The sequence below is a fragment of the Pristis pectinata genome, chromosome 9, assembly GCF_009764475.1.
Source record: "Pristis pectinata isolate sPriPec2 chromosome 9, sPriPec2.1.pri, whole genome shotgun sequence".
Lineage (NCBI taxonomy): Eukaryota > Metazoa > Chordata > Chondrichthyes > Rhinopristiformes > Pristidae > Pristis > Pristis pectinata.
In genome coordinates, this window is record NC_067413.1 from 27,274,167 (window position 1) to 27,294,955 (window position 20,789).

A 20,789-nucleotide genomic window follows, 5' to 3' on the forward strand; every position below is an offset into this window, starting at 1 on the left:
CGGTCAAGCCCCATCCTGCCAGCCCAAGGATCTATGGGACTGTAAGTTTGTTTTTGTTCGCAGGGGCACACCTCGGGCGCCGTTGCAACGACCATATGAGGGACCATTCCGAGTCATAAGGAATAATGGATCCACCTTTATTTTGGACATTGGAGGCAGGGAACAGGTTTTCACGGCGGACCGCCTCAAACCGGCCCATTTGGATCTGCAGCAACCTGTCGAGGTTGCAACGCTGTGACGCAGAGGCCGGCCCCCTAAGTGGCAGCTGGCACAGCCCGCGGACCTTGGGGACTGTATCGCCGGTTCTGGGGGGGGTTGTGTGGCGAATCACCGTTTAGTCGGTTGAACCGGCTCGGCAGTCGGGTCGAGCGGCGTCGGAGCGACGAGGCCCAAGATGGTGGCGGGCCTCGTCTTTCCCGAGCGACGGGGAGAACCCGCGCGCGGGAAAGTCTTGATGACGTAGTACTTACGTCATTGCCGGTTGGATTGGGCGGGAACAGGCTCCCTTAAAGGGCCCGCGCAAGGCGGGAAAATAAACCAGTTCTTGTTCGACAATCCGCCGACTAGCATCTTGTTTTATTTCGCGGTAGCAACCGCTACAGTAGGCATATTAGGCTTTAGTTATATAGGGCACTAGTGAGACCACATCTGAAGCACTCTGTACATTGTTGGTCTGCTTTTGTAAGGAAGGATGTTAATGTGTTGGAGGCAGTTCAGAGAATGATTGGTAGACTAAAACCCAGCATGGACCAGAACCTGGTCTTCTAGGGAAAGGCTGACACACTAGAGTGTTCACCAGTGTTTGGGACTTGATTGAAATGTTAAAGATCCCCAGGGATCTTTATAGGCTGGATGTGGAGAGGATGTTTCCTCTTGGGAGAGAATCTAGAACTAATGGTCAGTGTTTAAAAATAAGAAGCTATCGTTTAAGACAGAGATGAAGCAAAATTGTTTTCCTCAGACTGTCGCGGTTCTTTGGAACCCTCTTCCTCAAAAGGCAGTAGTACGTAGGTACTTGATAATTAAGGGTTTGAAAGATTATGGCAGGCAGACAGTAATGTGGAATCAAGGTTACCGTTGCAGTCATGATCTTACTGAATGGTGGAGCAGGCTTGAGGGACCTACTCCTGCTCCTGATTGTCTCTTTGGATGTCCATACAGCTGAGCTCCCTCAGTGCAAAAAGTGTCTGTCTTATTTGAGTCACCTCAATGTTGCGGTGGCCTTGGCTGATGAGAAAGGTGTAACCTTGAGTTGCTGATTTTAATGCCTCTAATGTTGGGACTGAAATTTGTAGTGGGGGTGGAGGTTAACTTTAGCTTTCTCGCCCGCACAGACATGATGGGCGAAGTGATCTCATTCATGTTGCCTGCAGCTGGAGGAACGTGACATTTCATTTGTGTGAGATACTTGGAGCCCTGTCAGCCTCAGGTGAAATGACAGTCAGTCTGCAGCATACCAGCATCCTGCCGAGAATGTTCGGCCCATTAAAGTATCGTATTCTCCTTTGAGTGTAAATCACTGTGAGTACAACATTTGCCCAATAGCCTTCATCTGTCAGTCTCACTGTCTGTTCCTCCCTTCCTTCTGACAGAGATGTGATTTGGCTGCAGGAGCTTTTATAACTGAATGAATGCATCATAAACAAGCACAGACAGGTTGGGAGGGGGTCATCGACATGTTAAATCAAAACCTTCTAGCCATTTCTCTGCTATCCACTGTATGTGGACTCAGCAATTGTTATGTAATCATTGGTCAGTTGTTGGAAACTAATGTAAGATGTGAACTAAGGGAGTGAGGTGGTTGAGTCAGGTCTTGGTGACAGCACTCCAAGTTAAAATGTCCTGGATTTATGTCCTCCTCTAGAAACTTGAACATGGATTCCAGCCTGATACAGTTCTGAGGAGGTTCTCCACTGTTGCAAGTTTTGTCTTTTTGGGGAGCTGTTAAGACAAGGCCACATCTGCCATGTCAGGTTTGTAGGTTTTGATGAAGGATCCTGCACTTGAAACATTAACCGTTTCTCTTTCCACAGACACTGCCAGGCCTAGACTTTCAAACAGTTTCTGTTTTTATTTCAGGTTCCACACACTGTTGGCAGAAGAGAGAAATCCAACAGCTACTTGGTTAAAATTTTGTCCTCAGCTAATGCCACAAAAACACTGATTATCTAGTACACTATTTTGCTGCTGCTTCGAGGCCTTTGCTGGGTTTACTGCATTCAATGGTATTAAACTGTTGTAAGATACTTCGAGGCACCCAAAGAATTTCAGAGATTTTTTTTTAATGTTCAATGTACTTGCTTCAGCGGCTGTAGTCTGATTCATTTGGCAGAATGCTGTTGCAGAATTTCACCGTTGCACCCTGAGTCACTACATCTATTAAGATATCGGTCAGCTGTAGGTATATTTTAAGTGACGCAAAACCCATTTATGGAAGTGACTGTGATGTAGAATGTATGCATGAACTTGATATCCATGTATGTGGTTTGTGTGAGCGTGTGCATGTGTGCACGTGCGTGTGTGTGGATCTACTGCAAACTAATTGGACAGGAAAATTATGTGATGTGCCTGCTTTGTAACAATGACATTGACTGGAAGACTCAGTCTGTAACAAGGGCTTGAAGACTCAACATGTAGCTAAGTTAAATCACAGCCTCAGTTGACATCCATACCAACACATCCATTTCTCTGGGCTTTAACAGTGTTTGTGGGTGGAAGCAACAGTCAAGTGTCTCCTCCAAAATTATTGGGTAGAATTCTAATTTGATGATGTGCTGGGAGCAGTGAAGGGAGAGGAATAGGGAGTGGCAGTTGATGGAGGAGGTCTTGGAGTGCACGGCAAAATCATAAAAGTGTGCCATGTCTCTGGCTTTTTAATACAGCCACTACATTAACATACTCTTTGCAAGCATGATAACAGTGGACAAAGTCAATTTCAAAGCCTGTATTTAAAAGGACATTGCCAGTGCTAAATATGGTGGTTTCTGGATTGGGAGGATAAAAATGAAAGTGAAAGGACTCGTAGATGTAAAACTGGATGCTGTAAGGGCACATGGGAGATACTGTTTCCCACTCTTCCTTGTGGTTACAGCCAAATCACTCGGACCTTATTGAATGATGGAGAGGATCAGGATTAGAATGCCCTACTCCTGCTTTCAAAGTGCATGTTCATATTCTTACTCAGAGTCCCCTATTTCTCAGCAGTCACGGTTGTGCGCAAAAGTTTAAACTTTACTACTTCTGGAGAAGTCATGTTAAACGCACAAATATACATAGAGACACGTTCTAAAATGCATGTTCTAAAATGCTTAAGGATTCCTGGGGTGAGCAGAGCCCACGCACCTTGCAGGGGATGAGAACACAGAACGACAGCATAAACTGGAGGTGGCCCTCCAGGACCCTCATAATTAACACCTGCAGAGATGGAGGTGCAGGAGCTAAATTGTCAATTGAAGTTGGAGAAATGGGAGCTTACAGCAATTTGCTGAAGATATCATCGATATACGCATATATACTCATAGAATCATAGAAACATACAGCACAGAAATGGGCTCTTTGACCCACCTCGTCCATGCCGACCATGATACCTATCTACACTAATCCCATTTGCCTGCATTAGCCCGTATCCCTCTACTCTTTTCTTATCCAAGTGCCTGTCCAAGTGCCTTTTAAATGTCATAAAAGTATCTGCCTCCTCTACCTTCTCTAGCAGCTCGTTATAAGAGTTCACCACCCTCTGTTTGAAAAACTTACCCCTCAGGTCTCCTTTAAATTTCTCCCCTCTCACCTTAAACCTGTGCAGTCTAGTTTTAGACTCCCCTGCCCTGGGAAAAAGATCTTGACTATCTATCCTATCTATGCCCCTCATAACTCTATAAGCCTTTATAAGCTCACCCCTCAGCCGCCTCTGTCCCAGTGAGAATAACCAGTCTATCCAATCTCCCCTTATAACTACAGCCCTCCATTAAAGGCAACATTCTGGTGAATCTCTTCTGCACTCTCATTATTGTTACTCATTCAGATTCATTTATGTTCAGCTGAAAATAAAATATTATCATGCATAATGATGACTTCAAACATCATTATTTCCACAGACTTAGTTCCTGCCTTTATTTCTCCAGTGGGAGATGTTCCAGCTTAATGAAAATAACACCTCAAGAGGTTCCTCACTCTGTGGTGCACCATCATAGGACTCAGGGAAACCTTGCTCCACTTCTAATTGGTGGAATTGGTAAGAGAGCAGAGTTTCCACCTGGGAACTCACACATCACAAACGAGGAAGTGTTGCCAGTTGGGACTAGGACAGTACATTTTTAAGTGGGTGTCCTTTGTCTCCAAGTAGCTGTGGGTAAGCCTGATTCTTAGTGCAGAAAGCCCAGGGAAGGGTGGACTGTTGCAGCATAGATTGCATGCAGTCAGTAGCACCCTGCACCTGAGGGAAACCAGCTAGAGCCCAACATTCGAGTGCTCCTTCTCCTTTATTTTGGTCCTCGTACAACTGCTGAGTCATTACATCACACAAGGAACAATCCAGTAAATTCCATTTCTCAAGCCTTTCCTTGGAAACTTACAAATTATTTCCCCTTATGTGCCTGAACAACACCCTTTTGAAATCGCTTGCTCTACTTCCACTAATTTATGGGATTTGAGTGCCAGATTACAGCAACCTGCACGAAAAACACTTTTCCTCACATCCCCCTGCAGCTTTTGCTTTAAATATTTTATATATTCATTCAAGTGGTGTGGGATTCGAGGGCTGAGCCAGCATTTAATTGCCCATCTCTAATTGCCCTTGAGAAGGTGGTGATGAACTGCCTTCTCGAAACCGCTGCAGTCTTGGAGGTGTGGGTATACCCACAATGTTGTTAGGGAGAGAGTTCCAGGATTTTGACCCAGTGACGGTGAAGGAACAGCAATATATTTCCAAGTCAGGATGGTGTGGGGCTTGGAGGGCAACTTCCAGGTGGTGGTGTTCCCATGCTTTTGCTGCCCTTGTATTTCTAGCTGGTAGAAGTACTGGGTTTGGAAGGTGCTGTCTAAGGAGTCTTGGAGAGTTGTTGCAGTGCATCCTGTAGATGGTACAAACTTCTATTGCTGTGTGTTGGTGGTGGAGTGAGTGAATGGTTGTGGATGGGCTGCTATGTCTTGTGTGGTGTCGAGCTTTGAGTGTTGGTGAAGCAGCACTCATAAAGGCAAGTGCAGAATATTCCATCACACTCCTGACCTGAGCCTTGTAGATGATGGACAGGCTTTGGGGAGTTAGGAGGTGAGTTACTTGCCTCAGGATTACTAACCTCTGACCTGCGCTTGTAGCCACATTGTGTATATGGTGACTTCAGTTCAGTTTCTGATCAATGATAACACCCAGGACATTGATAGTGAAAGATTCAGTGATGGTAATGCCATTGAATGATGGCTGGATTTACTCTTGTTGGATATCGTCATTGCCTGGCACTTGTGTGGTGTGAATGTTACTTGCCACCTATCAGCTCAGGTCTGGATATTGTCCAGGTCATGCTGCATTTGGTTGTGGACTGTTTCAGTATCTGAGGAGATCTGTGCCCCCTTTGCTCAGAGCAGCTAAAGAGAACAACATTTCTGTGTTTCTCCTTTCCAAACTCATCATGTCCTTATCAAATCTAGTAGGAATGGCAGAACTGGCATCAATGGATAGTTCAGCTTTCCAAAGTACAGATCAATGTGGAGACCTCCAAGGTTTACAAACTAAATGTTAAAGTTACCAAGATAACTCTTATCATAGGTTGTATGAAGAAAGTCTTTTGCAGAACCACTCAGGAAAGCAGCTGAAAGGATGCATTCTTCATTGATGCATTTCCCTGACAGTTCCTGATCCTTCTCAAAAGGCATTGCACTCTCACTTTGCTTTCATTGGCAAGTTCTGGAAAGCACAGGAAACTTAATGGACCTATCTTCATGTTGTTATTATTGCCCTAAATGGCCCAGTGGCACATTAAAACTTTTAATTACTTGCAGGCCATCGAAGTTCCGCAAATGTCGGGTTGCTGCTGCCTTTCCGATGACTTGTCATTTTATCATATTTACCACCCCCACTTTCCAAACTCACACAATCAATTAAAATTCAGCCCACTGAGGGGAGTTTGAATGCCCAAAACCAGCAGACTGACTGAGATTAACCAGATCCAACACAGGCTGCAAATCAAGCCTGCACTTCTGTTCTGAGTTTCTCAAATAGAGTTTTCATGGATTAGAATAATTTGAACACATTTGCCAAGCAGTCCATGTCAGTCAATAGTGATCTCATGTCTGTTATCACTTCACTGCTTTGGAAGGCAAGGCAGTTGTAAAGATTATTCAACTGCCTGCCCTTCTCACCTCTGCTCACAGCTTCAACCCCCAACAGTCTGTGTGAAGTAGGCCTCCATTCAATGTGCTGTGGTGCATTAGTTGCCCTGTGCCACAATGCTGCCAGCAGGTGGCAGGCCCTCTCATTTCCCTCCCATGGCCTCTTAGAAGCCAGCCAGACGCGTGCTGACAGCTGCCTCTAACAGATGGTGCTGGTCATGTCCTTTATTCCTGGAGCTATAGGGGAGGGAGGGGGAAGAATAGAGTTAGGCCTCAAAGCAAGCCATCTGTCACTTGTCAGAGTTTGATTCTGAGAGAGAAAAACTATTTACACCACATATCCCCTGGCTGTTCAAAAATGGGATTACACAAGGACAATGATTAGACCATTTCAATGTCCCTAACCAAGGCACAGATACAAGCCCATGGCTGTTAAATGGGAAAAACTCAAGGAGGGCGTTCGAGCTTTGAACTCAAGGCAATGGTTTGCATCATTGTTTAAAATTAACAAACCATGTCTGACACAGAACACAAATGAACAGTACCAAATTCTTCTCCCTCATAGCTCTTATATTTTTCCACTCTCTAACTTTTCTTCTCTTTTCTATATCACCATCACTGCTGGACTTATATAAGTTTTTCAAAGAATGAATGGGAGTGCAGGTTACCAACACTCGCCAATTATCCAAAGGAGTCTAAGAATTGGAGGGCGATGTCCTGGACATCACTGGAAGGAACCCAAGAAATATAATGGGAGCTCCTTCCCATTGTTAAAATGAACAGGAGGACTCTTACTTTAACCAGAGTGCAAAGCAGCATTGGTGCATTGGTGGTCTAATAAAAACAAACAACCTACAGAGCAGTTTTAGGATTGTTGGGAAGTGAGGCTTTTGTAACCACTATAATTAACATTAAGCTGAGGATTGAAGCATCGAGTGAATGATGGGAAGAAAACTAGGGCAGAGTGATGGGAGACAGTGAAACCTCCCAGTATAGGGATTAACCGCAGCTAACAACACATAGAAACCTCAGAGCTTGTGGCTCACTATGCCACAGTGAGTGAATAACCGAGGGAGATCTCTCAGGATCAAGGGCACATCAAATAGAAGCTGCTGCAATAGCAAAGATCACTCACAGCTCTGGAGAACTAAGATGATTTCCAATAATTAGGGGGCTCTTGCCTTAGGAGACAAACAGACTGACATCACCATCTGAGTACATCTGTTCATCCCAGTCTTTAGGAAGGCTTTATTGACCTGTTAAAATACTGCCTAAATATTGACAATTTCATCTTCTACCTGATTTACTCATTGATCTGCAAGTCAAGTGGGAGTTTAATTTGAAAAAAATAGGTTGACGTCAGACACACAATGGGATTATGTACTGTCACATCCTGACGGCAATTTGTTCACAGTAGCTTTAACATGCACTTTTAGTTCACTTTCCTAAGGTACTTCAGTCTTCTACATTGACTAGAGGAAAAAGTGAGATTAATGTAGAATTAGTGTCGATGGGTAGATAATAGTTGGCATGGACTCAGTGGGCCAAAGGGCCTGCTTCTGTGTTATATCTCTTTATGCCTCTATTGGCTGAAGAATAACTATTGGTCAGGGCACCAACAGGAACTTCCTTTCTTCATTCTGAATAATACTGTTTATGCCTATCTATGTACTCAACTCTCTGGAGTGAGACTTGAACCCATAACCTTCTGATTCAGAGGTGAGAGTGCTACCAGCTGATTAAGGGCTGGCCAAGTTGGTTGAGTAACTTGATCCTTGCAAAGGATGTGTCTCTGTGCAATCAATACCACACCACAAAAGTAAGAGGTAAGGTGTTTCACATGGATATGGATTATCATTAAGAGATAAATAATAAAGACAAATGATTGACAATAAAAGCCCAAGGAGCTAATTCCCCCCCACAACCCCCACAGAGGATTCATGTAGTGTGAAAACAGTAGGCAAATGCCCCAGCTGTTACCATGGAGACAGAGATGCTGTGCTTTAAAGAGTGTTGTTTTCCTGATGGCTTTGTTCAGTCAGTCATTAAACCTACTTCCAAGCTTTGTTTGTAAGATTAGAACAAATAGCAGGCAACTGTCATCTTATTACAGGAACCTCCCAAGCAGATAAAGCAGTCACACATCAAGTAATTGGTGTCAACAGGGTGTTAGTCAAAGCTAATTTTGTCCTTTTAAAAGTTGTCAGTAACAGGGAACAGAACACTCTCTCTAGTCTCTGCATCTGGTGTTAAGAATTAAACAGCCCCAGGTACTGCATGAGTTCTGCACAAGATTTGCTCTACCTTGCTCCATTGGACATTCTTAGGTCATTTAGAGTCTGGGTTAAATGCAGAGCATTCCATCAACATATCCCCAATTATTGTTCTCTTCTGGCCTGGTCATAGGCAAGTTGCATGTTCTGATTTTTGTATCAAAAGTGTGTGTTTTCATTACTTATTTCTGGATCTTATGATGTTTAGCATTCTTTAGGGAAGTGAAATCTCCATCAAAACTGCTGGCAACCTTCTTTACAGAAACATTTTTAAAGGTGTTGATTTATATTGGAAGCTTTGTCAAAATTTGCACTGCTGCAACCCTTTTTGCTCTCTTTCCTCACAAGGCTCTCCAATCCCCTGATTCTTCCATTTTATTCCCAGCTGCACCATCCATCTCTTGACTCTTATGCACATTCACATCTTCCGGTACTCATATCCTGCTGCACTATCCCAACCACTACTGGCTTAACCCAAGTCACCATCCCACTGCAGAAACCCATATACCATCCCCAGCTAGCCCATACTGACTCCAGCCTCACACATATCTGTTTTCCCTATTTCAGCAGTTCCAAGCCAAGGTCGGTTTAGAAATTGGCAAAATTGAGGAAGGTTGCCTGTTGTATTAATGTGGCCATTGCATTTACTACAAGACAACATATTTTGGTGTTTGAGGGTTATTGGCAAATTAATGCCAATTAATACTGACAGGCACGGTAGTGTAGCGGTTAGCATAACGCTTTACAGCATCAGCGACCCAGGTTCAATTCCAGCCACTGTCTGTAAGGAGTTTGTACGTTCTCCCCGTGTCTGCGTGGGTTTCCTCTGGGTGCTCCGGTTTCCTCCCACATTCCAAAGATGTACAGGTTAGGAAGTTGTGGGCACGCTATGTTGGCGCCGGAAGCATGGTGACACTTGCGGGCTGCCCCCAGAACACTCTACGCAAAAGGTGCATTTCACTGTGTGTTTCGATGTACATGTGACTAATAAAAATATCTTATCTTACAAGTAGTTTTATGCTGCAGACTCCTATCACTTTTTCTTCGTGACTCCTACGCATTTGGTGGCCAAATGCTAGTAAATGAAAGATGGCTGAAACCATGACATTGAACTCATATAATATACAGTTGGATATTATCATCTAAAGGCAGTAAGTTTAGCTTATCAATCAAAATCTCAGTCATGGTCCAAGAGGGTTGGTGCTCTAGAAGGATGAGTTTAAACAGGCTGACACCATGTTATCATCCTGGAATTCCTCATCTTCTTTCCTAACCCCTTCCTTCAACTTTAATATCATCTAGACACCACAGGATTCTTTTCTGTGTTGGAGGTGTGATCCATATCTACCCAATAATTAAAAAATTGCAAAGTCTGCCTTGCACCTTCTCAATACCAGCCCAAGGTGCCAGTCTTAGACTGCTGAATATTCTAGCTGAACACAAAATATCTACATATGATATGCCTGTATTTTCATGGTCAGCCAACAGCTGCATAGTGGAATACTTGTTTATATTTCCATCACAATATAGTGCTGCATGCATCACTTACTTGTTAAAGTGATTTGCCAGGACTCCAACAACTTCTCCGATCCTATTCACATTCCCCTGTAGGCAAACTACCAGGTCATCATTTGCCTTTGTGTGAAAGATGATCAACTGATCTTTGCCATTAGTGACACTGAGTCCAGTCACCTAAAAGATCAAATGGCGGTGTTAGAGCTTCCTTTAGTTTGTGCAGTGGAGGTCTTCAGTGACAAGGTTGTCAGAGTTAGAAACATTCCAGTGAAAATTAGCCATTTTAATTGGGATATCTTGAATGCAACTGGCACATCCTGATTGATATATTTTGTGCCCTCACAGTAGGCCACAGTTGTTAATGTTAGCTGCAGAATTTGGTGATTATTTTTAAACATCTGCTGGCATATCAGTCTATCAGTGTACCCCATCATTGTGTATCCCAGGCCTGTGACTAGAAATGCACGGAAGTAGGCCATTTGGCCCAACAACTCTCTTCCATCCCTCAATTATATCATGCTAGATCCATACATCAATTGCTTTCACACAGCTTTGCTTTGTAGAGTTTGTTGTCCTTAACTAATAAAAATGTCAATAAATCTTAGGGTCCAGCATCCACAACTTGCTGGAATACAGAATTCCTGATTTCTGTTTTGCTGGGTATTCAAAAGAGCTTCATGCTATGTTGGCGCCAGAAGAGTGGTGACACTTAAGGGCTGCCCCCAGCATATTCTCAGTAACACAAAAGATGCATTTCCATGTACATGTGACTAATAAATAAATATCTTAAATATCTTATATATTGATCTAGTTCCAACTTTAATATGCCCCCTTGTTCTGGAGTTCCTCACAAGTTGAAATAGTTCATCACAATCTACTCAATCAACAGGTCTTTGTTATTTTAGAGAAGTAACTTGTGTTTATACAGCATTTCTCATGATGTCTCAATGGGTATTACACCTGAATAAATACGTTTTGAAACTTAGTCAGGGTTACAGTGCAGGGTAATGTGCATGGGGTGTCATTAGTTTTTTTCTCTCGAACCAAAAGGTGCACCACTGCAACTCTAGGCCACAGAGAAAATTTCCCCCAAGAAGGTCTGCATCATTATCTTGAATGCAGCATTGGCTGCTTTAAGAACCTTAGGTTAGGCTTCACACAGCTCACTTATTCAGGTAAAAGAGGGAAATTCCATCTAAATGGCACCTTGTGCAATCGCAGGACATTCCAAAGTGATCTTCAGCTAATTACGTCCTTTTGAAGTGAGTCACTATGGTTAATGTAGCAATTCTGGCAGCTAATTAACATGCAACAAGCTCTCACAAACACCAATGTGATAATAATCAGATAATCCATATTGTATTTAGGTTAATAGAGGAGAAAATATTTTCTTGGATAACTCTCCAACTCTTCTTCAAAATACCAGCATGACATCCTCTATGGTCAGCAGACTGGATTTCGTTTTAATTTCTGCCTCAAAAGGCAGCGCTTCTGACAGTGTTGCACTCTCTCGGTGCTGCACTGGAATGACAGCTTACATATTATACACGTGTGCAGACGAAAATATGAACACACAATCTTCCGATTCAAGGGCAAAAGTGCTTTCAACTGAGGCAGAGCTTGGACTTCACTTTGTTTTCGTACTTGAACTCAAAGGTCACACTGGACTTCAATCAGTTTATTTGTAGCACCCTGCTTGCCTTTTTACATATTGCCTGAAAATCACATCAGGCCGGCTTTAGACATCCTTGTGGCTTTAAACTACTACCTCTGACTCTTCAGGATCAGGCCAGAAGGCAAGCAGCAAATGCATCTAAAATGTTGTAACAAGGATTGCCAGCTGCAGACATTCAGATTCTCTCTTTAAAAGGATTCCTGATGGTGAGATTCCATCTTTAAAGGCAGTGATCAAGGATGAAATTTGTTCAGATTGAGGGACAACAGCTCATGACACCTAGCTGCATTGTAAGAATATGTATTGGTTTGATGGCACAATAAATGTAAAGAAAGACGTACTGATTGTGTTGCATTTACATTTGTCTTATGAACAAAGTAAATGTTTGAAATAAAAGGAAACAATACCTAGCTGGATACTCACGTGATTGAGTGGCAGTGCCTTCATATTTTTGTAGCGTTTGGCGGGCTCTAGTTTGTACAGGTGCTGGTCAGTTATGAGAATAGCCCGATCTTCACACTTGTTGAACCTATTTACCTTATTAGCCCAGAAAACAAGAAAAAAATAATTACTTTTGCTGAGGAAAGAATAAATGTTCAAAACAAAAGTAAGTATGTGCTTATGCAAAGCACACATAAGCAAGTATGAAAGCACTTATGACATACACACACGTGTGCACTCACACACTCACACACACACACACACACACACACACACACACACACACACACACACACACACACACACTCACTTAATGAAAGCTTTCAAATTGACATTGGGCTATTCAGTAGAATTTATGTTCAATTACTTTCTTTCTGAGTGGCTACTTATTATAAACAACTTCAAACCTCACTGAGACCTATGAACAGATTGACATTCACTTAGGTCACAGGGGAGATAGAGCCCAAAATACTGTTCAAAGGTATCCCAGTCCAAAAGGAGTTCCATTTAGATGGTCAGCTGTTCAAAGATTTTAAACCGTTCTCAATATTGCACTTAACCAGCCACATAGTTGCACAGGGGACTTGCTAATGAATGAAATAGTCTGGAACATTGAGTAGTTTCAAGCCTTTAAGCTTGAAATGTTTGTGAGAAGAATGCTCCTTGAAAGACAAGGAAAGCAGTCGTTCATCAACCAGGCTGGGCTAGATATCTTCTGTACCACTAGGAAAGAGCAACAATAGAATTTAACCTCGTGTCTGATTTAACTGCTAGAGAACATTACAATAAATAATCAATCATAGGTAAACCGAAATACATATTTGGATAAACATATATGTTCACACTCAAATAGTCACATGCAGATACACATGTATATATTCACTCATACGTAACAGTCTAACATTCAGATACAACTACATGTTAATACCCACATCTACAACTGCTCTGCCCAGGACCACAAGAAACTGCAGAGAGTTGTGGACACAGCCCAGCACGTCACGGAAACCAGCCTCCCCTCCATGGACTCCGTCTATACTTCTCGCAGCCTTAGTGAAGCAGCCAGCATAATCAAAGACCCCATCCACCCGGGTCATTCTCTCTGATGGGAGAGGGGAGAAGATACAGGAGCCTGAAGGCACATATCACCAGGCTCAAGGACAGCTTCTACCCCACTATGATAAGACTATTGAACAGTTCCCTTATACAATAAGATGGATTCTTGACCTCACAATCTACCTTGTTATGACCTTGCACCTTATTGTCTTCCTGCACTGCACTTCCGCTGTAGCTGTGGCACTTTACTCTGTATTTTGTTATTGCTTTTAGCCTGTGCTACCCCAATGCACTGTGTAATGAATCGATCTGTACAAATGGTATGCAAGACAAGTTTTCACTGTACCTCGGTACAAATGACAATAATAAACCAATACCAATACCATCGGGGAGGAGGTACAGGAGCCTGAAGACCCACGCTCAACAATTCCAAAACAGCTTAGGACAGCTTCTACCCCACTGTGATAAGACTATTGAACGGTTCCCTTATACAATGAGATGGACTATGACCTCACGATCTACCTTGTTGTGACCTTGCACCTTATTGCACTACACTTTCTCTATAGCTGTGATACTTTACTCTGTACTGTTATTGTTTTTACCTGTACTACATCAACGCACTCTGTACCAGCTCAATGTAATTGCACTGTGTAATGAACTGACCTGTACGATTGGTTCGAAAGACAAGTTTTTTACTGTACCTCGGTACAAGTGACAATAATAAACCAATACCAATACCTCCGCCATCAGATTTCTAAATGGTCCATGAATCCATGAACACTATCTCGTTATTCCTTTATTTTTGTGCTATTTATTTATTTTTGTAATTTACAGTAATTTATGTCTTTGCAGCGTACTACTGCTGAAAAACAACAAATTCCACATCATTTAAGTCAGTGATAATAAATCTAATTCTGATTCTGATTTCTGATTCCGTACATTATACAATTTTATATTTGCTTTAACATTTTCAATTATGTATTGATTTTGATCGTGAAATTTATTACAGATTCCTGTTTCCTGAAGGGCTTTTTGTGAATGTCACAAATATCTTGCTTGTATGACATCTTTATCCTTTTTCATTGATTATATATTTTATATAAAATAACATATCTAAAGTGTTTTTATTTTATATCTACATATTTTAAACATATACAAAAGATGGGTTCACCTACATATCTAGGTGAAAACACATTTATTCATCTGCACAAACTCACACATACACTCTTGATAATCACAGGCAGAAACATACATCTACACAAAGATGCAAAATGTTGAACTATAAATACATTCCCAAACAGTATATGCACATATAAATTTGTGACTTTATAATTCAAAGGCAAACATTTATGTACACCCAAGGGCAAACATCCACAAAAGTTCACACAGATACACATATAGTAATGAATATGTTCAATCAATTTGGTTATTTTATAGTACAAATGTAATAATTATCCATTGTTTTACTCTTTGCATTAACCTATTCTTAAAACTCTTGATAAATTATTTTATCATAGAATTGAATTTGAGCCCCTTCACATCTAGGTTACTAATACTGCAGTTTGTGAGCTCAAAATGTATTTTTTTTAAATGTTGAATGGATCAAGAGTTTGAACAAAAGATAGACAAGAACACAAGGAAATGGGAGCAGGAGTAGGCCACATGGCCCCTCAAGCCTGCTCCACCATTCAATATGATCATGGCTGGTCTGCCCCAGGCCTTAATTCCTGTTCTGTGCTACTTCCCCATATCTCTGAATTCCCAAATCTTTCAAAAAATTATCTGCTTGCCCTTTAGATACCTCCAATGACCTAGTCTTCACAGCCCTTTGGCGCAGAGAATTCCAGAGATTTACCACACTCTGTGAGAAGAAATCCCAATGCACTTCAGTTTTAAATGACTGCCTCTTAGCTTGTAACTATGTCCCCTTGTTTGAGGCTCTCCCACTGGTGGAAACATCTCAACATCTACTCTTTATGCCCCTTATGTGACTTTTATGTTTCAATGAGATCATCCCTCATTCCTCTAAGCTCCAAAGAATGCAGATTCAATTTCTTTAGCTGCTCATGATAGGAAACCCCTCTTTTGGACAGCCTCTAATACTATCATATAATTTCTTAAATAAGGGGACCAAAACTCTGCAGAGTACTCCAGGTGAGACCTCACCAACACACTGTAACAATTCTTTTCTAATTCTAAACTTCAACTTGCTAACTTTTCGTGATTCATGCACAAGAACACTGATACCTCTATACTTCAGTAATGTACATTTTCTTTCCATTTAGATCATTGTCTGCCTTTTGATTCCTCCTTCTGAAGTGCATGTCCTCACATTTTCCCACATGAAACACCATTTGCCAAGTTTTTGCCCACCTACTATCTATATCTTGTTGCAGAATCCAAATTTCCTCTTGAAAACTTGGCTTTCCACCTATTTTTGTGTTATCCACAAACTTACACCCTGCTCCCTCCTTCAGGTCTTTAATATAAATAGTAAATGATTGAGGGCCAAGGACATTAGTTTTAACTTCCCAGGCTGAAAAAGACCCATTTATTCCAACTTTCTATGTTCTATGTGATAACAAGTCTTTAATCCATGCTCAGTCATAACATAATTTGTCTTTTAAAAAATTCTCTATCAATACTGATGAAAGAATGGGGGAGTTGAAGACTGAGCTTTTATAATCACAGACAAAGATCTAATTCATAGCTAAGATAGCAAGAGAACCAGGGAAGAGATGATGAGGAATATTTTACATATGCGTGATCTGGAATGTGTAGCCTGAAAGTGTGGTGGAACCCGATTCAATAATGAACTCTACAAGAGAAATGAATATATGTTAAATGTAATTCAATTCTCATGGAAAAAGATTGAGGAATGGATAACTGGATCTCTCTTTCCAAGAGCGAGCAGAGTGATCTTCTGTATCATTCAATTTTATGATGACTTTATTTCCTCGGCTTTTTGAGCAGTAAGATAAACTCTGACCGTTACTCTATGAATTAAAATAGCAGGTGATGGGAATTCTGAATAAACATTATTACTAACATCAACAGAGATAACAAGGTTTTAGTTAGGCACCTATCTTCTTTGTCCTTACCTTTCGGACATGTGCAGAGAACAGCACACTGTTGAACTTTTCCTTACATTTTAGCCCATTCATGGTGGCGACATACTGAGACATCATCTCTGGGTTGTCCCTCGCCTGTAAGAACAGAGCTTACAATGTCAAATTGTGTCCTCAGAGGAAGTGGCAAGGATCTATTGTGTTGGGATAGCTGTTTAATTCAGCCTCACTTGATGCCCCATCTGTGCTGTCTCAAGCAGAAGAGGCTATGTATCCCAGGAAAAATAGATATGTAATGGATAAGGTTCTTCCCTTTGACCCATGTACTTAGGCAAGAACTGCTATGTCATGGTGGCATTCTATTAGGAAGCACTAATGGCATTTTGAGGACAGGCAATGTACCCGCCTACAAGAACGTCAGTAGGCCATTCAGCATCCCAAGCCTTTTCCAGCACTTAGTTAGATCTTGCAATTCAATACTATTTACTCCCTTTTGCTTGGAATCCTTAACATCAACATCAATCTACGTATCCTACTATTATATGGTGTATTTAACATTGTATAAATTCCCAAGTACTTTACATGATAATAATCTGACAAAGAAATGATTTTGAATCAGAGTTTGAGGGATGAAAAACCTAGTAAAGGTATGTTTTACAGAGAGAGAGAGTCTGAGAGAGGTGAAATCCTAAGCCAATGATGGGGCAAAGAAAATTACGGTTGCAAATAAAATTAGGCATGGGGCAAAGGAACCATAGGAATTGTCCACCATGAAGAAAATACACTTTATAGTTATAAAGGACAATCTGGTAGGGACCCTTGACAGTAAATCAGAAATTCCGCCATGTACTCTTATATTTTATTTTCACTTGATGCCACATATGTCTGCATTTGCCAAATCAGCTTTTCAACTTTGACATTCTTTGGTTTTACTCCATACTCCCTTGTGAATGACCTTGGGATGATTACAAAGAATTAGTTCAACCTGTGAAGGGAAGAGGAACCATGCAATTGAGAGGGCATGACAAAGTTAAGGTAAAAGAGTACTTACAGATGAGAGGTAGTCCTGCTCCCATGTTCTCTGCAAACCCCAGTCTTTCCTTCGCCCCATCAAGGCATCCATTGCAGCAATCTTTGCCTTGATTTGTGGCATGTCAGAAGGTGGGATGTTTTTGACAATCTGCCGTGCCCTCCACCTGCAAAAGAATCACCTGTTATAACAATTGATACAGTTGGAGTGAGCAACAGAAAGTGCTGATTTTATCAGGGTTTCAAATGTCAGATTGAAGGATCTGTATCTTAATTAAATTTCACTTTTCCTCTGCTTTCTGCTGTAACTTTTGCAGGGGGGGGGGGGTGGGATGTGGGTGATGTCATCAGCCAGGAGGAATCTCATCTTTTTAAAGAAGAGTCCCTAATAACACATTTTGAAGACAATTATTTTCTACCAAGAATAAAATAGGTAAACTGCTTTGATGTGTTAATCTTTGTTACAAGGGACAATGGTGGAAGGGGTTTCTAACCCAACAGGACTTCATTGATGAAGAAAAGGATTCATATAAATTACAGATTGAGAGAAAGTGACATCAACATTTGGAACCCTTTTGATCAACTGGCTCACTAAGCCTCCCATATTTTACACTTATATATCAATAATGATTGATGTATGTAATATAATGGCAGTTATACTGTAGATATTAATGATAACTAGTGTATAACAGTTGATCTGTATTTAACCCATGCTGTATCTCCACAGTGAGTACGTGTTAGGAATGCGCAAAGGGAATTTTGTGTGTTTCTAACTCATGCTTTAACTGCTCTGGAAATTCTTAATAACAAAATGTAGTGGGAGCTTTATTCTGTTCCTAACCCATGTGTCCTGTGAGTAGCACCAGAAACAATGTAGTGGGAGCTTTATGCTGTATCTGACTTGCACTGTTCCTCCTTTGACAGTGCTCAATGGGAAGTAATGATCACTTTTGCTCTGAGTAGTTTATTGCACATAATAGTTAACAAAACTCTTTAGAAAAATATGTTTTACCTTCTGAAAAGGTGCTTCATGTTCTCCTCAAATTTGACTAAGACTGTCGGGGGCTTTGGCCAGACCACACTCTTTCCATAGTCACTCATGCTCCGTACATTCTGGAAGCGCCTCATTACCTCCATGAGATATGCCTTAACTTTGTACGTCTTGTAATGACTCATGATTGTGTAGACAGCTTTCATGCCCCGGCAACGTTTCCTAGCAAGGGTTCCCCTCCAAATCTGCCAAAGTAAATAGGAAAAGCAGATTGTGAGAATTCTTGGCATTTCATTGCACATTATTATCAAATCAAATATCATTGAAGAATTGAGCAGATATTGGCCTGTTATCTCTGGTGTCAGAGTTCCAATCCACACCTGATCAATGGGATGCAATTTTCCTCTGTCTCTCCTTTGGGTACAGTGATTCTCAGATTCAATTGGTGTGAGTCCCCAGTGTTAACATTGCAGGTACTTTATCAGTAATTATCAATGCCACTCAGCACCACTACTGTTCATTCCATTGAGCATCAGCCTGCTATATTGTTCTAGAAACTGGTAGCATCAGATGCAGCTGTTCATGGTGATTTATCAAACTTTCATTTATTATTCATAGTAAAGTTCTTAATCAAGTAGCAGAAGCCCAGGCATGAATTCCACTGGGGATTCACTCAGCAGCCTCAGCAGTGAGCAATTTCTTTTCCAAACAGTGGGGAGGGAGGTAGATACAAATACAATGTGTAACTACACTACTGCTGAGGCTGCAGCTAAGGAATGTCAGATGGATTTGGTTTGCACACTACAGAGACAGCTTTATTCTACATATATCCTGATGTTATATTTGCCCTGGAACATGTTGATCAAACAGTGTAATGAGCACTTTGCAATGCAACTGACTCACATTACGCCAGTCTTGAGATCGTTTGACTGGAGGCTTGACTTTAGTCTGTATCCAAGCTTTCCTGTACTTGCTCAATGAATGTTTGCTGGGATATTGGAGAGGTAGATTTGCATATTAAATATAAAGGAAATAAAAATTGGGAGAGCTGTAATACAGGCTGCAGAATCCCTATCATCCATTTCAAGCTCTGGCACAAAATCAAGATCTACCTCACACCTCCATGTGTAAACTCCCAAGTGATTTCCCGCACTAATATATACCATAAGAAGTAATTCTGATTAGTGCTTGTGCCTGTTGTTGTGGATGCTAAACCCAATTATTTTAACTGGGTAATTTTAATCTGGTAAATTTGGTGACAACAAAATGTGCAGGAGATTTAGCTGGAGCAAGTTGGTATTCATGTAAGAACAATATTGAGCGGAAGGCATCCCCACTAATTTGGAAAAGGAGTTGCTCACTGCTAAGACTGGTCTCTGAATCCCCTGTGGAATTCATGATCCAGCTTCAGTTGCTTGATAAGAATTTTTCTATGAATAATTAATTAGAAATTAATAAATTACTGTGAACAGCTGCAGCTGCAGCTTCCAAGTAGTAAAGCAACAGAGCTGTCTCCTTTTGTTGCTGTTCAGTTGCTGTGTCCTATTTTTCCCTTGCAGGTCTGCACCTTTATATCACAGCCTGTCTGCACTACTTTATCATGGTCATTAATCTGCTTATATTAAGCACACAGAGGAAATAAAAGCCTTTTGGTGCCTTGAGGGTGAAATAGGAACTAAAGTAAAATACAAGCACTTAAACATGCTTTTAATTATGTCTTTTTGCCAGAGCTTTTGTGCTACAATGATCTTGGCAGGCCTGACAGTAAATAGACACTATGCGAGCTCACTACACAGACTACAATTTGTTAAGTCTTTGTCAATGTAAACAGCAGAGTCTAAGTTTAAAACATATCTAGGCAAAAATAGAACAACATCCCCTGAGAGGTTTGCTCTAGGATCAGTGTATTTGCCGCCTAGTATGAAACCACATTTAAAAATGTTACATACAGGATAGGAATTCTAGGATACGAAGAAACTAGGGTATGATTCTGGTATAGGAAGAGAAAAATCCACTGGATTTCAATGTCTATATTTTTGTACATCTGTACCTTTGCCTGATTATATATGTTACTGAATATTTGTGTTTCCTTATTTTGTCACTTTGTATATTTAGGTATTGATGTTGCTGAATGCATATAAATGTGGGTATAGGTATGACTCTTTAGGTTTTTTCCACATTTTGTTTACATTTGTGTGCTTGTTTAGTTGGATACCTGCACATTTGCATTCCTTTGTATGTGCTTGTCTGCATGTGTCCATTAATTAATGTGGCCAGACACTTGTATGCTTATGCATCAGCCTGTATACTTGTGTGCCAATCCTTCTATGTGTGTTCTATTGTCCTCAGGTAAATTTGCCTGAATACTTGTGTACCTGTATACATATGCATGTGTATTTTTCTGTTTTTTTTTGTTTGTG

General features: G+C 41.1%; 1 protein-coding gene across 1 annotated transcript in view; it reads right to left on the reverse strand.

The window, feature by feature from the left end:
• Positions 1 to 20,789, reverse strand: part of LOC127574216 (unconventional myosin-Id-like) — an 82,680-nt gene that overhangs the window by 20,480 nt on the left and 41,411 nt on the right. Inside the window, exons 17-21 of the mRNA XM_052023027.1 lie at positions 18,391 to 18,614; positions 17,401 to 17,545; positions 16,383 to 16,487; positions 12,211 to 12,324; positions 10,147 to 10,289 (exon numbers count right to left, since the gene is read on the reverse strand). Of these exons, the coding sequence (XP_051878987.1) occupies positions 10,147 to 10,289; positions 12,211 to 12,324; positions 16,383 to 16,487; positions 17,401 to 17,545; positions 18,391 to 18,614 (731 nt within the window). The remainder of the gene's footprint in view (positions 1 to 10,146; positions 10,290 to 12,210; positions 12,325 to 16,382; positions 16,488 to 17,400; positions 17,546 to 18,390; positions 18,615 to 20,789) is intronic.